Source organism: Bos grunniens, chromosome 3 (assembly GCF_055505025.1).
Source record: "Bos grunniens cultivar Pamir isolate PY7600 chromosome 3, Bosgru_T2T1.0, whole genome shotgun sequence".
Taxonomy (NCBI): Eukaryota; Metazoa; Chordata; class Mammalia; order Artiodactyla; family Bovidae; genus Bos; species Bos grunniens.
Window position 1 is genome coordinate 32,393,811 of NC_141167.1, and position 22,044 is coordinate 32,415,854.

At 40.9% G+C, this 22,044-nt stretch overlaps 1 protein-coding gene across 48 annotated transcripts in view; it reads right to left on the reverse strand.

Annotated features, from left to right (window-relative positions):
* DAB1 (DAB adaptor protein 1) overlaps nt 1–22,044 on the reverse strand; it is a 1,332,660-nt gene that overhangs the window by 140,419 nt on the left and 1,170,197 nt on the right. For all 48 annotated transcript variants that reach the window (XR_015160070.1, XR_015160089.1, XR_015160096.1 and 45 more), the window contains 2 exons: nt 18,604–18,743; nt 9,510–9,608 (listed from right to left, as the gene is read on the reverse strand). Coding sequence is in view for 17 of the 48 variants with exons in the window: in XM_086390205.1 (XP_086246331.1) it covers nt 9,510–9,608; nt 18,604–18,743 (239 nt within the window). In the remaining 31 variants the exon portion in view is untranslated. The remainder of the gene's footprint in view (nt 1–9,509; nt 9,609–18,603; nt 18,744–22,044) is intronic.

Sequence of the window (22,044 nt, forward strand, 5' to 3'; positions counted from 1 at the left end):
AGCAGCAGGGAGTGACTCAGATCTGTCCTGAGAGATGTTCAAACCTAGATGCTCTGCACATCATTTAATAAGAGGTTCAGGAGCCATTTCCTCTCTTTGGGTTCTGAATTGCTTCACTTGTAAATGACTCACTTGTGGGTGAGTCAATGCCTAAGGGACCTTCCATCCCTGACACCCTAGGACTGAGGAACCCTGAACCACGTACATATTTCTCTCCATGCTCACTGCCTGCAAGACAAAACTAGCATCTTTGGTACGCAGCATCTTGGGCTCCAATATCTAGCCCAGACAATCAGTATTTTGTTATAAGTTTCCTTATTCACTACTTTCTCTTCCTTCCTTTCCTCTTTCTTTCCACCTCTCTCTGACTTCCTCCCCTCTCCCTTCCTTCAATGTGCCATTCGTATCGCTGTCACTTGCCAGGACCTGTGGTAAACCCTGCAGACACAGCAGTGGATGAGACCAGGTACCTCATGGAGCCTGCAGTCTGATGGAAGCATGAGTAAGCTCATTCTGATACGGACCACCACGTGCTATGAAAAAGGTGAGCAGAGGATGGTGCAAGATGTATGATAGGATTTCTTAATTCTTAGGGGAGGACACAAGAAAGCCCATATCAGACAGAGGACAATAGATTGTCATTATTATTCTATTATTAATAGATCTAATAATATAATATTATTTAATATCTAGAGCTTTTTACTATAACAGGCACAATTCTAAGTCTTAAGTGATTAAATTAAATCACAATTTAAATGATTAAATTAAATTAAAAGTGATTAAATTTAATCTTGCACCAACCCTAAAACATAGCTGCTTTGATTATCCCCATCTTACAGATGAGCAAAACAGGTACAAAGTCATTCATAAAAACCACTGCTTTATGACTACATAGCTGGGCATGAGCAGATCCAAGGCAGCTCCTTCCACTCTGTCCACTCTCTGCTGCCAGTACCACAGTGGTGAGGACTGTGGGCTGTAGATTCAGACAGACCCAGTATGAATCCTGCTTGGAGAATGAAATGCATAAAGCACTTAGTTGAATAAAGTACCTGGCCCAAGAAAGGTCTTGATGAGTGGTCACTATGGTCCTGTGTCGCTGTTGTTAGTGTTGTTGACATTACTGGACCTTGAGTTATTCACTGAGTGATGAAGGGCAAAGGGATGTGCAGAGTGGAGGGGTCTCCTTGAGCTAGTCCTGAAAGCTGGGCAGTGCGTGGTGGGTACAAGAAATGGCAAGACAGGACCCACAGATTCTGCTCATGCACAGATGATGCTCCCAGATCTGCTACCTTCCGCTGAGCAGGGGGTGCACTGCACAGCTCTATGGGGAGCTAGTCATCACCCAGTCATCAAAAACATGTTTAATTATTGTAACCATTTCCCAGCAAAAGTCATCCCAGGCAGTGAGCCTTAAAGAAAGGGATTTTCCCCTGATTTGCACAAAGGCAACTTACAGGTCAAGGATGACCTCACAGTCATGTACTTACCTCTCTGTATAACTAGTGCAGCTTCAGGGCCATAGAATACACTGAATGATAACTGAGCTGTAATGGACCTCATTCAACCAAAGCTCTTTGGTCTTACATTCCAGGTCTCCCAACTGGGCCCTGCCTACCTTCTCAGTTTTATCTCATTGATAGCAAACTCACATCCTCCAATCCAGAATATCTGGCCATCTCTCTTCTCCAAACCTGGCCTCCTTCATTGCTTTCTCATTCTAGGGCCTCAGTAAACACTTCTCATAATTCCCTTCATCTGGTCACTCACTGGTCCTCTTATGTCTCCAACTTCAAACTCTGCCCATTCTTCAAGGGTCAACCCTCTGGTCCTAAATCATTCCATATCTTTTTTTTTCAAATGGAAGACATAATTTCTTCTTTTGAACTCTCATGATCACTTTGCATTTTTTTCTTGTTATTCTTGCTTTCGGTTTTTAATTATATATGTCTTACCTCCTAGGTTATAGGTTTCTTGAAGAAAAGGTTTCAGGCTAGTTCATCCCCACCCAGCATGTAGAATGTCCTTTTCCCTTAATAAGTATTTGTGAAATGAATAAACCAAAGAAAATGGCAGCATGATCTATACACAGATTCTTAACCTTATCTGATGAAAAACCTCCTTTTTATATAACAGTATCTTGTATCTTACTGTATTGTCTGGAAATGATTATATAATCTAACTACACACATAAAGTTTAAGCAAATCAAAATGTCCTAATTAAAACCCAAAGGATAAATAAGACGATTTCTGATCAAAAAATAATGTGTTTCTATATATAAAGGCTTAGTTACAACTGCAAATGAAGAACATAATGACAATGAGCCTTCTTATAATTAATGAATAAATTTTGGTTTAAGAAAGCATTCAACCATCACTGACTCAATGGACATGAGTTTGACCAGATTCTGAGAGATAGTGAAGGGCAGGGAAGCTTGGTATGCTGCAGTCCATGGGGTCACAAAGAATTGGACACAACTTAGCAACTGAACAGTAACTTTCCTTTATATTTGACATTTTTAAAGAAGAGTCAAATAAGTCCAGATAAAAGGTCAGTTTTCATTCCAATCCCAAAGAAAGGCAATGTCAAAGAATGCTCAAATGACCGCACAATTGCACTCATCTCACACGCTAGCAAAGTAATTCTCAAAATTCTCCAAGGCAGGCTTCAGCAATACGTAAACCATGAACTTCCAGATGTTCAAGCTGGTTTTAGAAAAGACAGAGGAACCAGAGATCAAATTGCCAACATCTGCTGGATCGAAAAAGCAAGAGAGTTCCAGAAAAACATCTACTTCTGCTTTATTGACTATGCCAAAGCCTTTGACCATGTGGACCACAATAAACTGTGGAAAATTCTGAAAGAGATGGGAATACCAGACCACCTGATCTCCCTCTTGAGAAATCTGTATGCAGGTCAGGAAGCAACAGTTAGAACTGGACATGGAACAACAGACTGGTTCCAAATAGGAAAAGGAGTTCGTCAAGGCTGTATATTGTCACCCTGCTTATTTAACTTATATGCAGAGTACATCATGAGAAACGCTGGGCTGGAGGAAGCACAAGCTGGAATCAAGATTGCCAGGAGAAATATCAATAACCTCAGATATGCATATGACACCATTCTTACGGCAGAAAGTGAAGAAGAACTAAAGAGCTTCTTGATGAAAGTGGAAGAGGAGAGCGAAAAAGTTGGCTTAAAGCTCAACATTCAGAAAACAAAGATTATGACATCTAGTCCCATCACTTCATGGCAAATAGAAAGGGAAACAGTGGCTGACCATTTTTTGCGGTTCCAAAATCCCTGCAGATGGTGACTGCAGCCATGAAATTAAAAGACGCTTACTCCTTGGAAGGAAAATTATGACCAACCTAGACAGCATATTAAAAAGCAGAGACATTACTTTGCCAACAAAGTTCTATCTAGTCAAGGCTATGGTTTTTCCTGTGGTCATGTATGGATGTGAGAGTTGGACTGTAAAGAAAGCTGAGTGCTGAAGAATTGATGCTCTTCAACTGTGGTGTTGGAGAAGACTCTTGAGAATCCCTTGGACTGCAAGGAGATCTATCCAGTCCATCCTAAAGGAGATCAGTCCTGGGTGTTCATTGGAAGGACTGATGTTGAAGCTGAAACTCCAATACTTTGGCCACCTGATGCGAAGAGCTGACTCATTTGAAAAGACCCTGATGCTGGGAAGGATTGAGGGCCAGGAGGAGAAAGGGACGACAGAGGATAAGATGGTTGGATGGCATCACCAACTCAATGGACATGAGTTTGAGTAAACTCTAGGAGTTGGTGATGGACAGGGAGGCCTGGCAAGCTGTAGTCCATGGGGTCACAAAGAGTCGGACACAACTGAGCAACTGAACTGAACCGAACTGTGAACATAATAGCTAGACATGGAACTGATAGAGCTGTGCCCTACTGTAGACTTAATATGAACAGCAGTCACAGGGGAGTGGTTTTCTACAGTGATGACCAACTCTAGGTAAGTTTCCAACAAAACAAGGCTCATCTTTCTGTTTAGTTGCACTCTGCAAAATGCACTATTGGGAATATGAAGTTACTTTTTTATTTGTAGAGTTGGGCTTTACATTCAGATAATTGTAAGTAAAATTTTCACATACATGAAAGTGTGGTAAGGCATTTAAAGTCATATAGCCAGGAAATGTTTGTATGGTGTGTGAATGTCTTGTACGTTGTGGAGTGTCTGGCATCCTTGCCTCTAATGAATTCCTATATCAGCACCCGCTTCCCCAAAAGTTGTGAACACCCAAAATGCCTACATTAAGTTCCAAAGCAGCCCTTATGGGTATGGAACCAGTCAAGTGGAGAATCTCTGGGGTAAAAGAAACAGAACAAGCTTAGGAGTTACAAATGTGAATGGAAACTCAGTTTCTGCTACTCGATGTAGCCTCAGGCAAGCCACACACTCTACTCATATTTTGGATGACTCATCTGTAAAACATTTAGTCACTCAGTCGTGTCCAACTCCATGGACTGTAGCCTGCCAGGCTCCTCTGTCCATGGGATTCTCCTCCAGGGAAGAATACTGGAGTAGGTAGCCATTCTCTTCTCCAGGGAATGTTCTCAACCCAGGGATTGAACCTGGGTCTTCTACATTGCAGGCAGCTTCTTTACTGTCTGAGCCACCAGGGAAGCTCCATCTGTAAAAGGAGGGTAATAAAACCTCCAAGAATTGTTGGGTATCAAATGAGACAGGATCACGAAAGCCTGTCTACAGACCTGCTATAGACCATATGGTCTTGCTTAGAGGCTAATCATCATATCCAGTCCCTGAGTGTCCTGTGTACTGCTTCAGCAGCTCTCAGGGTGACAGGGGTATCCCAGGTCCCAGCATCCTTCTTTGTAGCCCCTTCATCCTCCTTTCTGTCTCCCTCCCTAGGACCACTTTCCTTTGCTCCACCTCAGCTGCTCTCCCCAAGTCCATTCCAAATACTCTGTTAGAAATAAAGGGAGAACAGTCCTGCTTTTGATGAGATACAAACAGGGGTAATATCTGCTTTTCACTGAAGAATAAGAGATTAAATCAGTCCTGAAATGTAAGTGCAGCCATTGCATTTAAAACATCATTACCCCTCTATTATGAGGGACAATATTCAATCTTGGGCCACTCTCCACCTCTCCCCTGTTATGCCCTAGTTGTTCTGCATACACTTGCTGACTTATGATCATTAAGTCATTTTAGTTTGTGTGCAATAGGTACTACTAAGCACCTACTATGTGGACTTCAAGTGCTAACCAGATACATAAGAGTGATGAACAAAAATACACAGCCTTGTTAACCTGTGTGTTGATAGACGTGTTCAATAAATATTTCCTGAAGGAAAGAATGAACACATGTGCGTGCACACACACACCTTTCTCCTTTAGACACCTGTGCATTTAGAAATACATTTTTCTCTTCCCTTACTTGCTTATCTGGTCCTCTCCAATTCACTCCTCCATGGCTAAATCAGTGTGCCATTTTCTGTGAAAACTTTCCTGATTATTTCAAGCAAAGCTCTATCTCCATCCCCTGAGTACTGACAACTCCATTCACACCTGTGTCTCAGCACGTGTCAGTTCATTTTGTGAGTCTGGTTTCACCACCAAACTGTGAACACCTCAGGGACAAGGACACATCTTCTTCATCTTTGAATCCCCAGGAAACAGAACATCATGCAGCACAGAACAAGCATCCCCTGCAGTCTTTCCTGACCACATGGTGACCAGTGGGAACCCTGCCAACATTCTCCCAAGACATCCCATGGTAACGCCACCCCTAGCATCTTCACTCAGGAAAGCTCATTAAAATGAAAGTGAATAATGACGACAGTGGAACAGGGATAATACTGAATCTGCTCTCATACATATGAAAGGAAATCATTTATAAACTTTGAGATTGCTTTGGTCTGTTTGCTGCTGCTGCTGCTAAGTCGCTTCAGTCGTGTCCGACTCTGAGAGTGCGCTTAAATTTCATATGCTGGAATTCTGATGGCATTAATATTAGGAGGTGGGGCCTTTAGAAGTTGACTAGGTCATGAGGGTGGAGCCCTGATACATGGGATTAGTGCCCTTATAAAAGAGGCCCTAGAAAGCATCCTCCCCCTCTTCCACCATGAAAGGACACAGCAAAAAGAAAAAAAAGAAAAAAACAGAGAGAGAAAGCGGGCTCTCACCAGATACCAAATCCTGGGGCCAGGATCCTGGACTTTCCTGCCTCTAGAACTGTGAAATAAATGTTTGTTGTTTATAAGCCACCTAGTTGATAAGGTTTCTGTTTTAGGAGTCCAAATACTAAGAAAAATATGTAATTATTTGTTGTACCTTACTAGCACCAAGGACTTTGGACGAGACTATCTGGGTTTGAACCTCAGCTCTGCCATTTGAGAACTGTATAAATTGTTTGGGCCTCAGTGTTCTCACCTGTAAAATGGTGCTAATAATAGCACATCATAGAATTGTTGTGATGTACATAATATGCATAAAATGGTGCACATAATAGTGACAAATCAGTGCCAGCTAAACTAAGTGAACAAGCAAAATCCACTTGTGACTGGCAACAGAATGTGGTATTATCTGGAAAAGCTGAATCAGACCACTGCCCTCTATCCCGAGAAACAAACTTAACTTTAGGCTCCTGCAATATTTATGATTTTTAATAGCACACATAATAATAATATGGTAGAATAAAATTGTAAATGAGGAGAGAAGAAAGCTAGTGAGTTTCCCTGGAAAGACATAGGATTTGGATTTGGAAGGTCTGATTTGAGTTTCCAGTCAAATCAGGAATAATCCCAGAATTTCAGTTTCCTTATTTGTGAAATGAAGATGACATCATTCCTGCATTGGTCTGCTTTGAGGACCTAGTAACATACTGACATGAAATCATTTCTACTCCTAATTTGCTATTGTTCCTACTATTACTAGTAACAGTGAGCTATTTATGACATTTTCTGCATTCTCACTGATACTTTTGATATATTAGCAATACCTAGATATCTGAACATATGGACAGCTTTTGATATTGATTTATTTCCTGCAACATACTAATAATAAAATTTACTCACATAAGGATTGGGATCAAGAACCCCTTTGAAATTCAAGACAAGGTGTAAATTGCTGCAAAGGGTCTCTTTAATTGGGATCAAAACATTTTTGACAGCTTTTGGATTTTTAAAATTCTAGCTATTGTCACGTTCTGCTAATGTTTCTTTTCTTGGTTTTGAAAAAAAACAGCACAGCCAAGCTTGAACAGGAACACTTCTGACATGATAAACAACTAAAATTTGTCATTCCAAATGAAAAAGACCCAGTTTTCCACTTCTTTGATAAGTAGGACAAAACACCACTGAGACTCTTATTCTGCAAAATTCAGTTGGGTCCCTGCTGGGCAGTGACAACAGTTTAGTAAATTGTTCATGCTCAAAACCCTCCAGTTATCTGAAGATAAGTCACATCCAATACGGATGGATTTAAAGGAGAAACAGACTATCAAAACTAGTCTGGGGAATCGACTGAGATGTGACTTTGGTCAACACCTCATCTTCTACTTGACTTCCTTCCACAGTATCTCCATCATGTGACTGTTGCTTGAATCCTCCAAGGGATGGTATACTCACTTGCACAGAAGGTGGTCCATCTCAACACTGAATAGCTCTGATTTGTGGGAAACTCTTCTTCCTCACAAACCGAAACTGCTTCCTAGAAACTTCTATCACCAAGTCTTGGTTCTGTTCCCTGAGTCACACAGAACACTGAACAAGTCTTTGGAGAGATCAACCCTACTGAATCAGAGTGCCTTGCCCCACACTCACCTTCAGGCTTAAACGTTCAGCCCTCTCTACCAGTCTTCCCTAGACTTGTGTTAAGACAAATTAACAAGCTATGGTCGCAAAAGCCCTAAGGTAAGAGCTTAAGGTAAGTCGGCAGACTAAGTCAGACAGATAACATTTAATTCTGCCTTCATCCTGAATCTCCACTAGGATATGACATTTTTTTCCCCCCACAAAGCCAAATGGCTTTGAGCTGAAATGATGATTTTTTGGGTATTTTTTTTGTGTGTCCAAAGAAAGAATCAAAAATCACATTTCAAGGTTTGGTGGTATCTTTCTCTGGGGCCAGTTTAGCCACCCTTGAGTGAGGATTTAGATAAAAGTGGAGAATATAAATTACCTCTATTCATTAGCTAAAGTTTGGTGATTAGGACTATTTGATGGTGGGGTACATGATGGAATAGCAGGACCCCAAAACACAAGAATAAAAAGTAAGATAGGCAAGATAAAGTATCTGACACTCTATCTCTGTCATTTCTGTCCCTTTGGTGATGCCAGTGTCACGGTGATGGGCAGGTGTGGACTTGGGAAGAGACTGGAGATGATGACATATATTGGGGTATATGAATCCTTGTGAAAGTATCTCTCAGTTAGGCATGATCCACATTACTTGGTTCCCTCCCATGAAGGATGATAAAGGATGAATAATATCCTCCAAGTTTCTACAATTCCAAAGCTCTCTGCCCGATGTGTGTTACCCAGGATCCCATGAGGCCATGGCGTGTCTGTGCTATTACTAATCAGGAGTAACTTTTCTTCAAGAAAATAATTTTTTTTACTATTAAATTATCATCCTACTAACCTTATGGTCTCTTAATATGAATCAGAACAAAGGGGGAAATTTTGTAATGCAAAATGACAAGGTTAAGTAGCTTGGTTAATTGAGTACTGTTTATACATTGCTTGATAAACTACCTGTGAAGTTCATAGGATGTGATATAAGTGGAAGTATGTTAGAAGCTATAAAGCACTGAGTGAATAAAAGAAAATTGTGTCCATCTGACTCTTGCTCTCTGGACAAAACAGATCATAAAAAGCTTTTCTCTTTTTCCCTTACCATCAACGAACAGGGTCAACAATGCTAGGCAAGTCCTGGGGATAAACCTAGGAGCTAATTGCTGCCAGGAGGTGGATGAAAATACAAACCACATCTTCAGTGGGTTCAACACACAGATCAGCCCTTACATTTCCTCATCATGCAGTGATAGATTTTTTTTTAACATTGAAAACTCCATTTATTCTTTTTGATGACACCAATTGCAAGGTGCCACAGGTTCAATTCAAGAGAGTCTGAATGCTTTGACCAAGTCAAAAGACCCCCGTACATCTCCCTCTAGGACGCATGTCATTAAAGTTGCCAACACACAGGAAATTTAACTTAAACTGCCACATTACCCACTGCTCTTCAAAGCACATCAATCTCCCATTGCATTACCAGGACTGTGTGACACTTTTATCCCAATTACACTGTAAGAAACACGGTGCAGTCATACTGTGGCCAAGTCAGGGAAGGGCCTCCCTTTGATGAACGATCACAGTTGATCAAGTTTGTCAGCTGCTTTATGTGTTTTTATGCTTGTTTGATATTCCTGCCTAGAAGAGCGGAGGCTTTTAAGGGCACATCTGTCAATGGATTCAATTTCACCATGCCATGTGATTCTTTTACTTACCCCTGTCTTCTCATCAAAGATTTTGATTCCTCCAAAGGAGATGGTTAAAAAGATTTTCTGTTTGTGTTCTCCTTTGGAACGAGCGCCAGCAACAACGCCCTGTTGAAAAGAAGGATGTGGTTTTTACTTTAGTGTTTTCATTTGAAAATTCCCTCTGGTCCCAAAGGCATGTCAGATACCATGAACCAATGCCACCAATCATGCACACTCTTTTTCCTCCCCACTTCCATACTACCTTTCCCAATGCGCTTGCATCCTCTTGATGTTTTAGGGTAACACTTGTCCTCACTGCTCAAAAATTGTATAAACAAATATCTGAACTTAGATTCATTGGACAAACCAAGATTTACAGAGTGCCTACTTTGTGCCTAGATAGTCGGCTCAGAATTTGAGATCCTAGGATAAACACAATATGGTTTTCTTGTTAAGATCTTTTCTGGGTTTTGTATTAGATATGGTTTTAACCTTTTAAATAAAGATGAGTCATGGGATATGTTCCTAAATGTGATTTTAATTTCATACTTCTGGAAAAAACTTTTCATATGAATTAATTATAGAGATTAAAAAGAAAAGAAAAAATATTGCCAGACTGCATGTCTCAAGTCTGTTTAGAAAAATGTGATCGTCATCTGCCTATGGCTTGAGTTTTTACCCACACATTTTGCTATGTTCTACCATTCTCCCAATCATTCTTATGCTTTCAAGAAAAGCACCTACCAAGAGCTTCTATTCCTCAAAAACATGTCTCCCCACTTCACCAATTTTTTTTTGTAAAATACTGAAGATATGTGTATGAGTCAATTAGAAGGTAAATGTCCCAAAGGTGGGTATGTTACTCTGCTCACTAATCTCTCTCTAGTACCTAGGACAGTCCCTGGAGGGTGGGAGGCACTCAAGAGATTATTCTGATATGAATGTGCTATCAAGAGTCCCCTCCAAAGTTGATATGATGCAAGTTAAGAGTAAAAACACTTGCTTCTTAAATTAGCCTCTGTGGTGGCCAATTATAGGCAAGTACAGGCTTCCCTTGCGGCTCAGCTGGTAAAGAATCTGCCTGCAATGAAGGATACCTAGGTTGGATCCCTGGGTTGGGAAGATCCCTTGGAGAAAGGAAAGGCTACCCACTCCGGTATTCTGGCCTGGAGAATTCTGTGGACTGTATAGTCCTTAGGGTTGCCAAGTCAGATACGACTGAGAGGCTTTCACTTTCACTTCACTTTTCACAGGCATCATACTAGGTAGGGTACAACTCAGAGGATGAGGACATTCAAGGGCTTTATGCTCAAGGACTGTTGCAGACTCTGCATTAGGTGTTTTGAAGTTTCTAACCCCTTTATCCCTTCTAGCTTCCACAGAAGGGGAGATTAAGTCCATCTTTCACCAGTAATCATGCTGGGCTTTTTTCAGAGTAGGAAAGTCTAAAATAATAATGATTTCACATTCCCAAGAGAAAAAAGTCCTTTGTGTTGTTCTCAGCACAGCATGTTATGGAACTGAGTCAGCGGTATGACCAGCACAAGGAAGGGGCACTCTCTTAAGGTTGTGTGATTATACTCACTTTGGGTACTGGAAATAGTCTATGGAATCGAAACATCTGGATTATACTTCTGGCTGTGATCTTGGACAAATGACTTAACTCCTAGCTCTACTTCCTTGAATGTAAATACTTCCCTTGCATGTTTGAGAAAATGAAAACGCATGGAAAGTACCTGGTACACTGCTCGCTACACTGTAGGATGTCATAACCAACCCTTAGCATTTGTGGTCCGGTTTCTGTTTGGGAACTAGTAACAAGAAATTCACTCCCTCGGGAGTTACACATTCATCCTCAGGCACCTCTGACATACAGATGTCCAGAATGTTAGAGTCACAGGAAACCTTCAAAGTAATCAGTCTAAATTTCTCAACTGACATTTTCTTATCGAAAAATAATGTTCGATAAGCTGGGTAGACAGTTCGAAGATGGTACAGAGAACTGGTTAGAAAGTTGAGACCACACATCCACTTTCAAGACTCTTGGTGCAAGAGTCATTACTTCCTTACATCTCTCTTCTTTCTCATAAGCCCAGATCTCTCTCCTGTAATCCTACCTAGTGTTCCTCTTTTGACTTTTAGGGATGTACCCACTGACATAAGATCCCTCCTCCAATGACTGCCCTTTACATAGTTACAGGGTGACTTACTCCAACCGAAGCCCTCTGAGTCTTCAACCCCTCCTCCTGTTCAAAGGTCTCTAGATTCCTCAATGTGCTGCTTGCTTTCCCATAAATTCACTGAGAGATGGTTTTATGGCCATGGGAGAAGGCTCAGAGTATGCTTTTGCAATCCCAGGGGTAATTCTTATTTCTCTTCAGTGTCACCCAAGCAAAGATGCTGTCTCTGACCCTGCCACCCTCCACTCCAAACTGCATCTGATCTTTCTCCCTGAATCTTTTTCCCTTATGGTACCCTCTGGCATACTGTATATTCATTTGTTGACTGCCTCTGTCCAATAGGACAAAAGCTCAACGGGCACAATGGGAACTCTGTTTTATTCATTCTGTGTGCCCAGTGCCAAGAATGGAGACTGGAATAAAAAAGGCACTCAAACAAGTGAAGTGACTCTCCCCTCACTCGAGTAGTGAACAATCTAGGTTTTGAATCTATGAAAACCTTGACTTTGAAATCTGTGTTCTTAGTTTGATTTGGAGAAAAGTAACTGATGCTGCCATCCCTCTGCAGCCTGACCTTCAACTTCAGGATCCAGAAGCACACACAAGACAGAACAAGAAGTAGTCCTGTTATAAACAGAGGCACTGGAAGGACTGTGGCAATGGGCAGGGAGCCTCTCTTTCTTGTTTGAGTCCTTCCAACGTGAAGATATCACAGTTCCTCTGGTCATAAAGAGTAGCTTCAACGACCCCATCTCCGAAACAGTCCTAACAACCCCCAGCTCTTGGAATTACCTAACATCAAACAGCACTAATTCCCAACACACAGTGATGCTGACTAGCTAATGCTCCCCTTCACTTCTTGTTCCAAATGGTTCCAAGAATTCCCTGGCAGAATGTGGCTGCAGATAAAGAGGGATGGAAAGAGCATGTTTGAGAGCATTTCTGCTTGGGACTGCTGTGATACAGCTTCCCAGGACAAATACAAAAGAGGAGGATGCACGTGGTACAATCTTTGGGGAAAATAAACTCCGATTTTACTAAGCACATTTCTCCTGTGAGACACAACCCTGAGTCAAGCCCTGAAAAAACTACTCGAAGTCCAAGTAAGTCTGCTGCCAGACAGCCTGCCGCAGGGTCACACCTCCCCATGGTGTTTTGTAGAACTGACAGAGGATCAGGTGACAGGCCTGGTTGGAGAATTAGAAGATACAGATGTAGGTGTCTTTTGGGGTTTCTGTGTTTAATATTAGCCACCTGGCCTACGAAGTCATTGTTGGGAACCTGGAAATGAGAGTCAGGTGTTTTCTGGGTAGCTACCAAGTGGAAGGAGTTCTCTTACATGTGGCATAATTTAGCTCACCCCACAATCCTAGGAAGGAAGAATTACCTCCCTTATTTTACATATGACAAACAATAAGGTCAGGGGGTCAAGTGACTGCCCCAAACCTCAAGGGACTAAAAAGACATAGAGGGAATTCCAACAGCAATCTTTTGAATTTCAATGTTAGGGTCCCTTCCTATGGAAGGGTTCTATGGGGTAGCATGGATGAAAAAAAGGTGGAACCCCCAGCTTCCAGATGCAGTAGTGAAGGAGAACTCAAAGTGCGATTACTCGTACTTTTAACTAGAGCAACTGACCATCACCACTGGTACTAATCCTGATACTGTGAAGCGACATCATGTGCTGGGCGCTGTGTGGAACGACTGATGCAGGCATCTCTGAGGGAGTCACACCAAGGCAGCATCTTACTGGAGGAATGTATACACACAGACGGGGTCAGGCACACCAGGCAGGATGGACCTGTCCAGTCAGGGATTGCCATGAGAGTCCGAGAACTGAAACCTCACGCAGCGGGGTGCATGCCCATGATGGGATGACTGTGACCCCCAGGGAACACATCCAGCAGGCGAGCCCACACAACAGGCTGCAGGCCTGAAGCGCTGAAAATCTAGAACGCTATTCCAGAAAGATCCATAAACTAAACCTGGTCTCCAATCTCAGCCCTAGTTGTTAAATCAGCTCTGCAGTCTCTGGGGGAAAACTCATTGTAAGTTTCACTTTTTCCCAGTTAAGAAGGGAATACAGATATCTTCCTCGCTTTATACCCAGAGACTGGCCCCTGAGCTCTGCACTTTCAGGTCCTCTGAGCATCCCGTCCTCTGGATTCCACCAAGGAGGGCACAAACAGGACGTCAGAGCGGGGGAAGGAGAGAGGTCCAGGTGTTTCTTTCTGCTTCCTTCCCACCCCTGTTCTACAATGTCCAGCACTAGCTATATTTTTGTTTGGCAAGGGGACTTCCTCCTCAACCCCACCTTCCCTGGGTTCCAGTTAATACATCTCTCATTGGGGTGGGAACAGCTTCCTACTGTTTCTAGTTTCTGGTGCCTCACCAGCCCGTTTGCTACCTTAACCTGGCCTACCCTGCATGACTTGCTCCTTCATTAAAGTGTCCTTATCTGACCTAGCTGGGGTGACTGTTTCCTACAGGACCTTGACTAATAGATTCACTTCAGGCTCTGCAATCAGTCCTCCAGGCACTGTCTTTATGAGACACCATTTTGCCCAATACCTCTGAGAGGTGAGTACTTTGTAAGTTAATGATGTGGGGCTACCGTGTAGTAGCTTACATGTAGGGGTTTAAAAATCTAGCTGGGCAACTAAGATACATTTCAGTGCAGATACAAAACAGAATAGAAGGAAGCACTTAACAATATCCTATCAAACACGAGACATCTGGAGATCCGGGTATGAATTCTGGGCTTATTCCAGATTAAAATGAAGGCTCTGGGGCAAATTCTATAACTTCCGTGAGCCTCAGATTTCTTACTTACAAACAAGGAGGCTAATAGCTACCTCACAAGATCAAAAGAGATAATATATATAAAAGTGCTCTGTTGACTAAATTAAAATAAAATGACAATGAAGCTTCGCCGGTAGACAGGCAATGGCTCACGCAAACTCACATTGTGAATCCCCTCTTAAATCTCTATAATCCAAGAGAAAAACTTCTACAACAGGCACCAGCGTCAGAGAGTCTAGCAAACAGAATTTTTTTTTTTTAATTTCTCATATGGCCTGACATGAACAAGTGGGCCTTTTTGCAAGGCTAACAGACATTTTTTACTTCTTTGTCTTTCTTTCCTGGGCCGGTAGCCAAATGGAGAATCGATCATTTATGTTTCTGTGCTTCCTAAAGAAACACCACTGGGAGCGGAAATGTCAACATTCTTCTCTGCAACTTGCAAATAATGAAAGACAGTTGTCTGGAAACCAAGAACTCTCCTCAAGTGCAGAGCATTTGGCAGGAGTGTGTTATGGTCAGACCAAGCCTCAGGGGTTTGGGAACCGCTTGGTTACAAGGGGTGACAGGTGGGACACTTTACTGCAGGTAACCAAGACACACACACACACACACACACACACACATCCACCCACCCACCCACCCACCCACGAGCTTAGCAGTCATAACCAGGCTGGTCCAGCTAGCCTGTGTGAATGTTAATCTTTAGGGAGAACTTCAGGGCACACAAGCCAACTCCTGCCTCACACCCGCTGAGACCTCTATGCTTCTACGGAGGCAGATGGCCGATGAGGTGGTCTGTGACCCACGCCTGCTGAATGCTATATCAGGATGCTGAGTGAGGATGCCTCAGCCTCTTTCTTGTCCTCAGCAGACTTGTAGCTGTGGGTGAGAACCAGTCCCTGGAGATTTTCTTGATGTCTTTTAATTCATGTTTGTCAAAAGCACATCTTCACCTGCCTGGCCTCATACTCAGTAAGGACCAACTTCACCAAGAATTAAGGTCCTGGCCTTTATCCCCATCCTTGATTAGAGTCTCAGTGGGGAAGCAGGCTTGGCACAGTCTCCTCTGGGTTCTCGCTCTGAAATCCACCTGCTGGTAAAGAGGGTGAGTTCTGATGTGATCTCACACCTGGGTCACAGTGCTGCTCTAGGCAGTGGGGGTGACAGGGAGGGCCGCAGTCAGCCAGCTGCCCCACAGGCCCACTGACCAGCCTGTCTTCTTCAAGGATGCCTTGTGGCTGTGTAGCTGTGTCACGTCTTCCAGACCGGCATTTATCCGTCGTAAAGCTGAAATTTAGAGTTCTTCCTGTCGGACTCCTTTGTCTACTTATCACCCAGATTTGAATTTGGCAGAAGAAGGGGGCTCATTATTAGACTCTCCTAAAATCTCATAACATCGTTTAATTATTCTTTTCATAAAAAGATACATTAACCTCTTCCAAGGAGGCAATCTGTGAACTCGTGATTTTAACATCTTTTATACATTTTCTGGTATGCCTTCTGGTAGATTTATAAATATTAAAATAAAATTTGCTTTGTAACAGCTTAAAAAATAAAAAGAAAGTAATGGATACACAGTTTAGAAAATTAAGAGTTTTTAAAAAGAATGATTCCTATAGCTAGACTACAAGGAGTCTTAGAATCTGATACACATGTTGAAATAAACCATTGAGAAAATGTGTACAATATAAACAAAAGTAATAACTGTGCCTTATTAAACATTTATCAAAAAAAAGGTAAAGAATTCATTTTATAGACACTGTCCCATATAATATTACTAGGCACTTGGCCAGCCTTTTTTTCCTTCCCTTTTTCTTACATTTAAAAAATTATATTTACCAAGTTGTATCCTCAGGGACTATTTGAAAATATGAAAAAAATGTATATGATGTATATTATTAGGTATGGAAGAAAACAAGATATGAAACTATAAATGGTCATTCCAATTACACTACATATATGCATGTGATTGACATATATATACACAAATGTATATAAAAATACAGATTGTTAATAACACAAAAATGTTTATACTGATTTTCTTTGTGTAGTGTGATTGTAAGTTAATTTTTCCTCTTACACTTTTCTGTATTTTCAAACTTTTTACACAGCATTTTTTTTGAATTCTATAATCAAAAAAGGAATTAAATTATAGACCTTAAATGTATATGATACTTATAGATTTCTTGTTAAATAATTTTTCTAATATTTTATATTACTTTTTTTTTTAAAAAAGAAGCATAGACTACATGGAGACTGGAATCTGGGAACAGACAATACATGATTTTGTATGTTTTTAAAGGTTACTTAATAATATAATTTTCTTATTTTGTATATTAAAATGTTTCCCAATTTCTTAGATTTCTCAAGGAAAGGCTTCTTTAAAGCATTTAAAATCAGAAATCTCTTTGTGCTATCTCCAAATACCAATATCTAGTTACACATCACTTAAAAAACATTTTCCCTTTATTATAAGGTATGTGGGGAATATTAATAAAAATTACAAGGAGACCCACCTCCCAGAATAATGGAAATAAAAGCAAAAATAAACAAATGGGACCTAATTAAACTTAAAAGCTTTTGCACAATGAAGGAAACTATAAGCAAGGTGAAAATACAGCCTTCAGAATGGGAGAAAATAATAGAAAATGAAGCAACTGACAAAGAATTAATCTCAAAAATATACAAGCAGCTCAATACCAGAAAAATAAATGATCCAATCAAAAAATGGGCCGAAGAACTAAACAGACATTTCTCCAAAGAAGACATACAGATGGCTAACAAACACATGAAAAGATGCTCAACATCACTCATTATCAGAGAAATGCAAATCAAAACCACAATGAGGTACCATTTCATACCAGTCAGAATGGCTACGATCCAAAAGTCTACAAGCAATAAATGCTGGAGAGGGTGTGGAAGAAAGGGAACCCTCTTACACTGTTGGTGGGAATGCAAACTAGTACAGCCACTATGGAGGACAGTGTGGAGATTCCTTAAAAAACTGGAAATAGAACTACCTTATGACCCAGCAATCCCACTGCTGGGCATACACACTGAGGAAACCAGAACTGAAAGAGACACGTGTACCCCAGTGTTCATCACAGCACTGTTTATAATAGCCAGGACATGGAAGCAACCTAGATGTCCATCTGCAGACGAATGGATAAGAAAGCTATGGTACATATACACAATGGAATATTACTCAGCTTTTGAAAAGAATGCATTTGAATCAGTTCTAATGAGGCAGATGAAACTGGAATCTGTTATAGAGAGTGAAGTCAGAAAGAAAAACACCAATATAATATATTAATGCATATATATGGAATGTAGAAAGATGGTAACGATCACCCTATATGCAAGACAGCAAAGGAGACACAGATGTAAAGAACACACTTTTGGACTCTGTGGGAGAAGGCGAGGGTGGGATGATTTGAGAGAATAGCATTAAAACATGTATATTATGATATATGAAATAGATCGCCAGTCCAGGTTTGATGCATGAGACAGGGTGCTCAGGGCTGGTGCACTGGGATGACCCTGAGGGATGGGGTGGGGAGGGAGGTGGGAGGGGGGTTCAGGATGGGGAACACATGTACACCCGTGGTGGATTCATGTCAATGTATGGCGAAAAGCACTACAATATTGTAAAGTAATTAGCCTCCAAAAAATAATAAATAAATTTTAAAAAATTACAAGGATGAATAAAATCAGTTTTATTAACATAAAATCTTTTACCATATTCATCATATGGTAGGATATAGAAAAGTTATTAAAAAATTAAGTAGAAAAATCTATAACATTGAGTGACTGTAGGATTTGATGATTTGGTACTTTTATTTTTGTTGGAACCACACAATGAAGATACAATTGAATTAAATGTGGTATGTTTTTATCATATCAATAACTGCAAAACATGGAGTAGCAAAACACATCCACATAGGAGATGCTTAATAAATATTTGCTAAATGAGTGACATATCCTCCCAATATATAAATGCAGTGAGTCACCAGGATACTAAGTAGTACAGCAGTATGTGAAGAAATAAAAATAGGTTTACCAGAGTGATTGTACTCATCTTTCCCTCTCAGTCATATCAAATGTGCACTGTTTAAAGCAAAATGTTGGCACAGTACCTTGAGCTTCATCATCGAGTCTTGGCATAACTTGTCTCCCCGAGCTGCGGAAACCTCATCAATTCCAATCAGTTTGGCCTTGTACCGGACCCCTTCACCTTTAAACCTCTTTATCAAAGTGGCTTCACTGCGATCCTGACCTAAAAAGAAAGAAAAGCAGGATTTGGATATGTAGGTATTCAAGACCCATTGACTTTAAATATCCACAGTTCCAAGACTGGTTCTCTGGTTTACCTAAGTTCAAGGAAAGTCAAATCATTGGATCACATACAAAAGAATGATGACACTCCTGGATACAAATTCTGGCTCTATCCTTCCAAATCCTCAGGAAGATTACATACTTTTCTCTAACATTGTATTTTCTCAGGCAGAACAAAGAAAAAAATGAAAAAGTAACCAACCACAAAGTGGCATTAAGATTAAAAAGAGCCAGATAACACATATAAAATACCTAATATGGAGTCTGATGCACACTAGATTGTCAACAAATGATCATTACCCACTACAAGTTTATGTCTGACACCCTTGTTAGAAAAGTATTAGCCCTGAGTCTCTCTGGTATTTCCAGCATTTAAAATGACTTTGGCCAGGGTCCAAGACCCTCCTTACACCCAATTCTATGGGCCGTTTTATAACGAGGCTCCAGAGTAATTGTTTTGTATCAAGTAATGACCCAGGGTCAATTATCAAAGAATGGTTTTACAATATCTCTTCTGTTAACTCATGTGTGCACAGAAATAACCTTCCACACTCCTTGGTACGGTGCCCCCATAACTTGCAGTGGGATTTCCCTGTAATTATTAGCATAATATTTTGCTAAGACACATCAACCAGAAGTTCAAACACATTCACATAAAATAAAGACAGTAAAGTTACTGTGAACAGACCATGTGTTTCTTGTGAGATGTTTCATAAACTTTATTTCCATTCTTCACAACTCAACCATATCCAGCTCCCAGATGAAGGTCACGGAATTAAAATAGCTTGTCCATATTCACACAGTCAGAAGAAACAGAATATATAGGAATTTGAATCTCTAACTTCATCAAATGTCCATCAGAGGAGTCACAGGTTGGGGCATTGCTCCGTGGTTCTTTTTTCTTTTTTTGGGGGGGGTCACATATGGGATCTTAGTTCCCTGATCAGGGATCAAACCTGTACCCTCTGCACAGTCTCAGCCACTGGATCACTAGGGAAGTCCCAATCATGCGGTCCTTAAGCCTGGAATGCCATAGGTTTCTGATATTCATCTCCTGGAACATCATGGACTTCAGCTTCTGATACCTCCTCCATCATGCCTTCCTTCATCAGTTGGAAATTTAGAGCTAAGGATATCAGAAGTAATTCAGCCCATTTCTCTCTATCTACATGATGCACATATTGAGGCCCTTCCATTAAGTGGGGCTGAGAATTATTTGAGGACATACTTAAAAAAAAAAAACCCACAACAGTAATAGCTAACCACTGTATGATGCTTTTCTATTGATAGAACACAGCATGCATTTCATTCATTTATTCATTCATCCCTTACTGAGCAGCATCTCTGTGCCAGATGCTATTACTCACTGGCAATAGATGAATGAGACAAAGTCTATGCCCCTAGAGGCTCAAGTTTTTGATGACTGCAAACAAAAATGTGTAGTGTGTTATGCTAGGTATACAAGAAGGCAAAAGCTTTACAGCCAGACATCCTCATGTCAAATCATGGCTCTCACTCGTAAGTCAACTAAGCTGTGTGCTGAGCCTCCATCTCCTAACTATTGAATGAAGATTAAATACTCACTTTCAGAGTTATTATGAACAGTAACTTACATGAGATAGCACGTGAATAGCATGGATTCACATGGTAAGTTCTCTATACACGGTAGCTGCCGCCCCTGTTATCAGCTCAGTAAAAGAAGCACCTAGAAGATACAATTCTGAGAGCAGGAGAGCACAGAGAAGGGGTGTCTGCAGAGTTAGTCCTGGACCTGTCGTCCCCAAATCCCACTTGATATTTTTTCCATCACACTATTGCTGACTCCTGGTATATTGAAGTCTCTGAATTAATTCCATTAAGCAAATATAACACATGGATATTTTGTCTGAATGTGTAATCAATGTAAAAATTAAGCCTCTGGGATCAGTGAGGGCAGATGTCAGAGACTAAAGCTAAGAACAAAAAGAATAACATTTGCCATGATACACCCTATACTGACATCTAGCTGTGGGCACTGCAGGTCACCTCTCCCTGCATTGTTAAACAATATTTGGTAGGAGTGGCCTATGGTTTGATCTATTTCTTGGGAAGTTTATCTTACTCTTTCTTCAATTCCTGACACTATTTCAATCACTAATGACATCTCTTTGACTATCTGGAACTTCCTCTAAAGTTTAACTATAATGGCAATACCAGGTAGTATTTATCATGTTATGTACTGCATATTATATGCCTCAATTTGTTTAGTCCTTAAAATAATCCTAGAAGTAGGTACTGTTACTCAGATCCTACAGACGAGGATCTAAATTGAAGGTCTGAGAGGCCAAGCAACTTGTACAAACTCAATGAGTGGGACCTGAACCCAGATCTGTCTGATGCCAAAGCCCATACTTGCGGTTTGCTTATGTTCTATGTCTTCAAGCTTGTTCTCTTCATTATAATGATTAACTGTTTCTCATCTATCTGACTTCCCTATAAAAGTGTCAGTCACTCAGTCATGTCCACCTGTTTGTGACCCTATGGACTATAGCCTGCTAGGCTCCTCTGTCCATGGAATTCTCCAGGCAAGAATACTAGAGTGCATAACCATTCCCTTCTCCAGGGGATCTTCCCAAACCAGGGATCAAACCTGGGTCTCCCACATTGCAGGCAGATTCTTTACCATCTGAGTCACCATGGGAAGCCCTTGAGATGATACTTATACAAAAACTCACCTCACCCAAATCTGTTGATCTTTAATATACTGGCAGCATTAAAACACCACTGGAAAGATGGCTTGAAAATGGAACATACACATTCCAGACTCCAGGTCATGTCCCAAAAATGTCCATAAGTCAGATACAAAGACAGCCTTAAGAAACATTTGTCAGGGCACAGAGCTCTGCTGAGGAGCACACTTTGTAAGAGGAGGCAGAGCGAGATCAGGTGAATGAGGGCAGAGATTAATAAGAAAATATTAGGCCATTTAGAGGAAAGTAGAGAGTCCAATTTAGATTAGGACCCAGGGCCAAGCTAATTTGTATTAAGGGCACTTATGCAGTAGATAATCCAGTTTCTCATTAAATGCTCCACCATTAAAAGGGTAATTTTTCATGAGCACATCTTGAGCGAGGTTTCAGATATATAAGTTAAGAAATAAATAACAGATACCAGAGCCATAAGGCTATTCCTTCGGAGGCACATGACTTGAGGGTGTTGAAGGGAGGGTCAATCTTCATACATCCGAAGTCATCATGAATCCC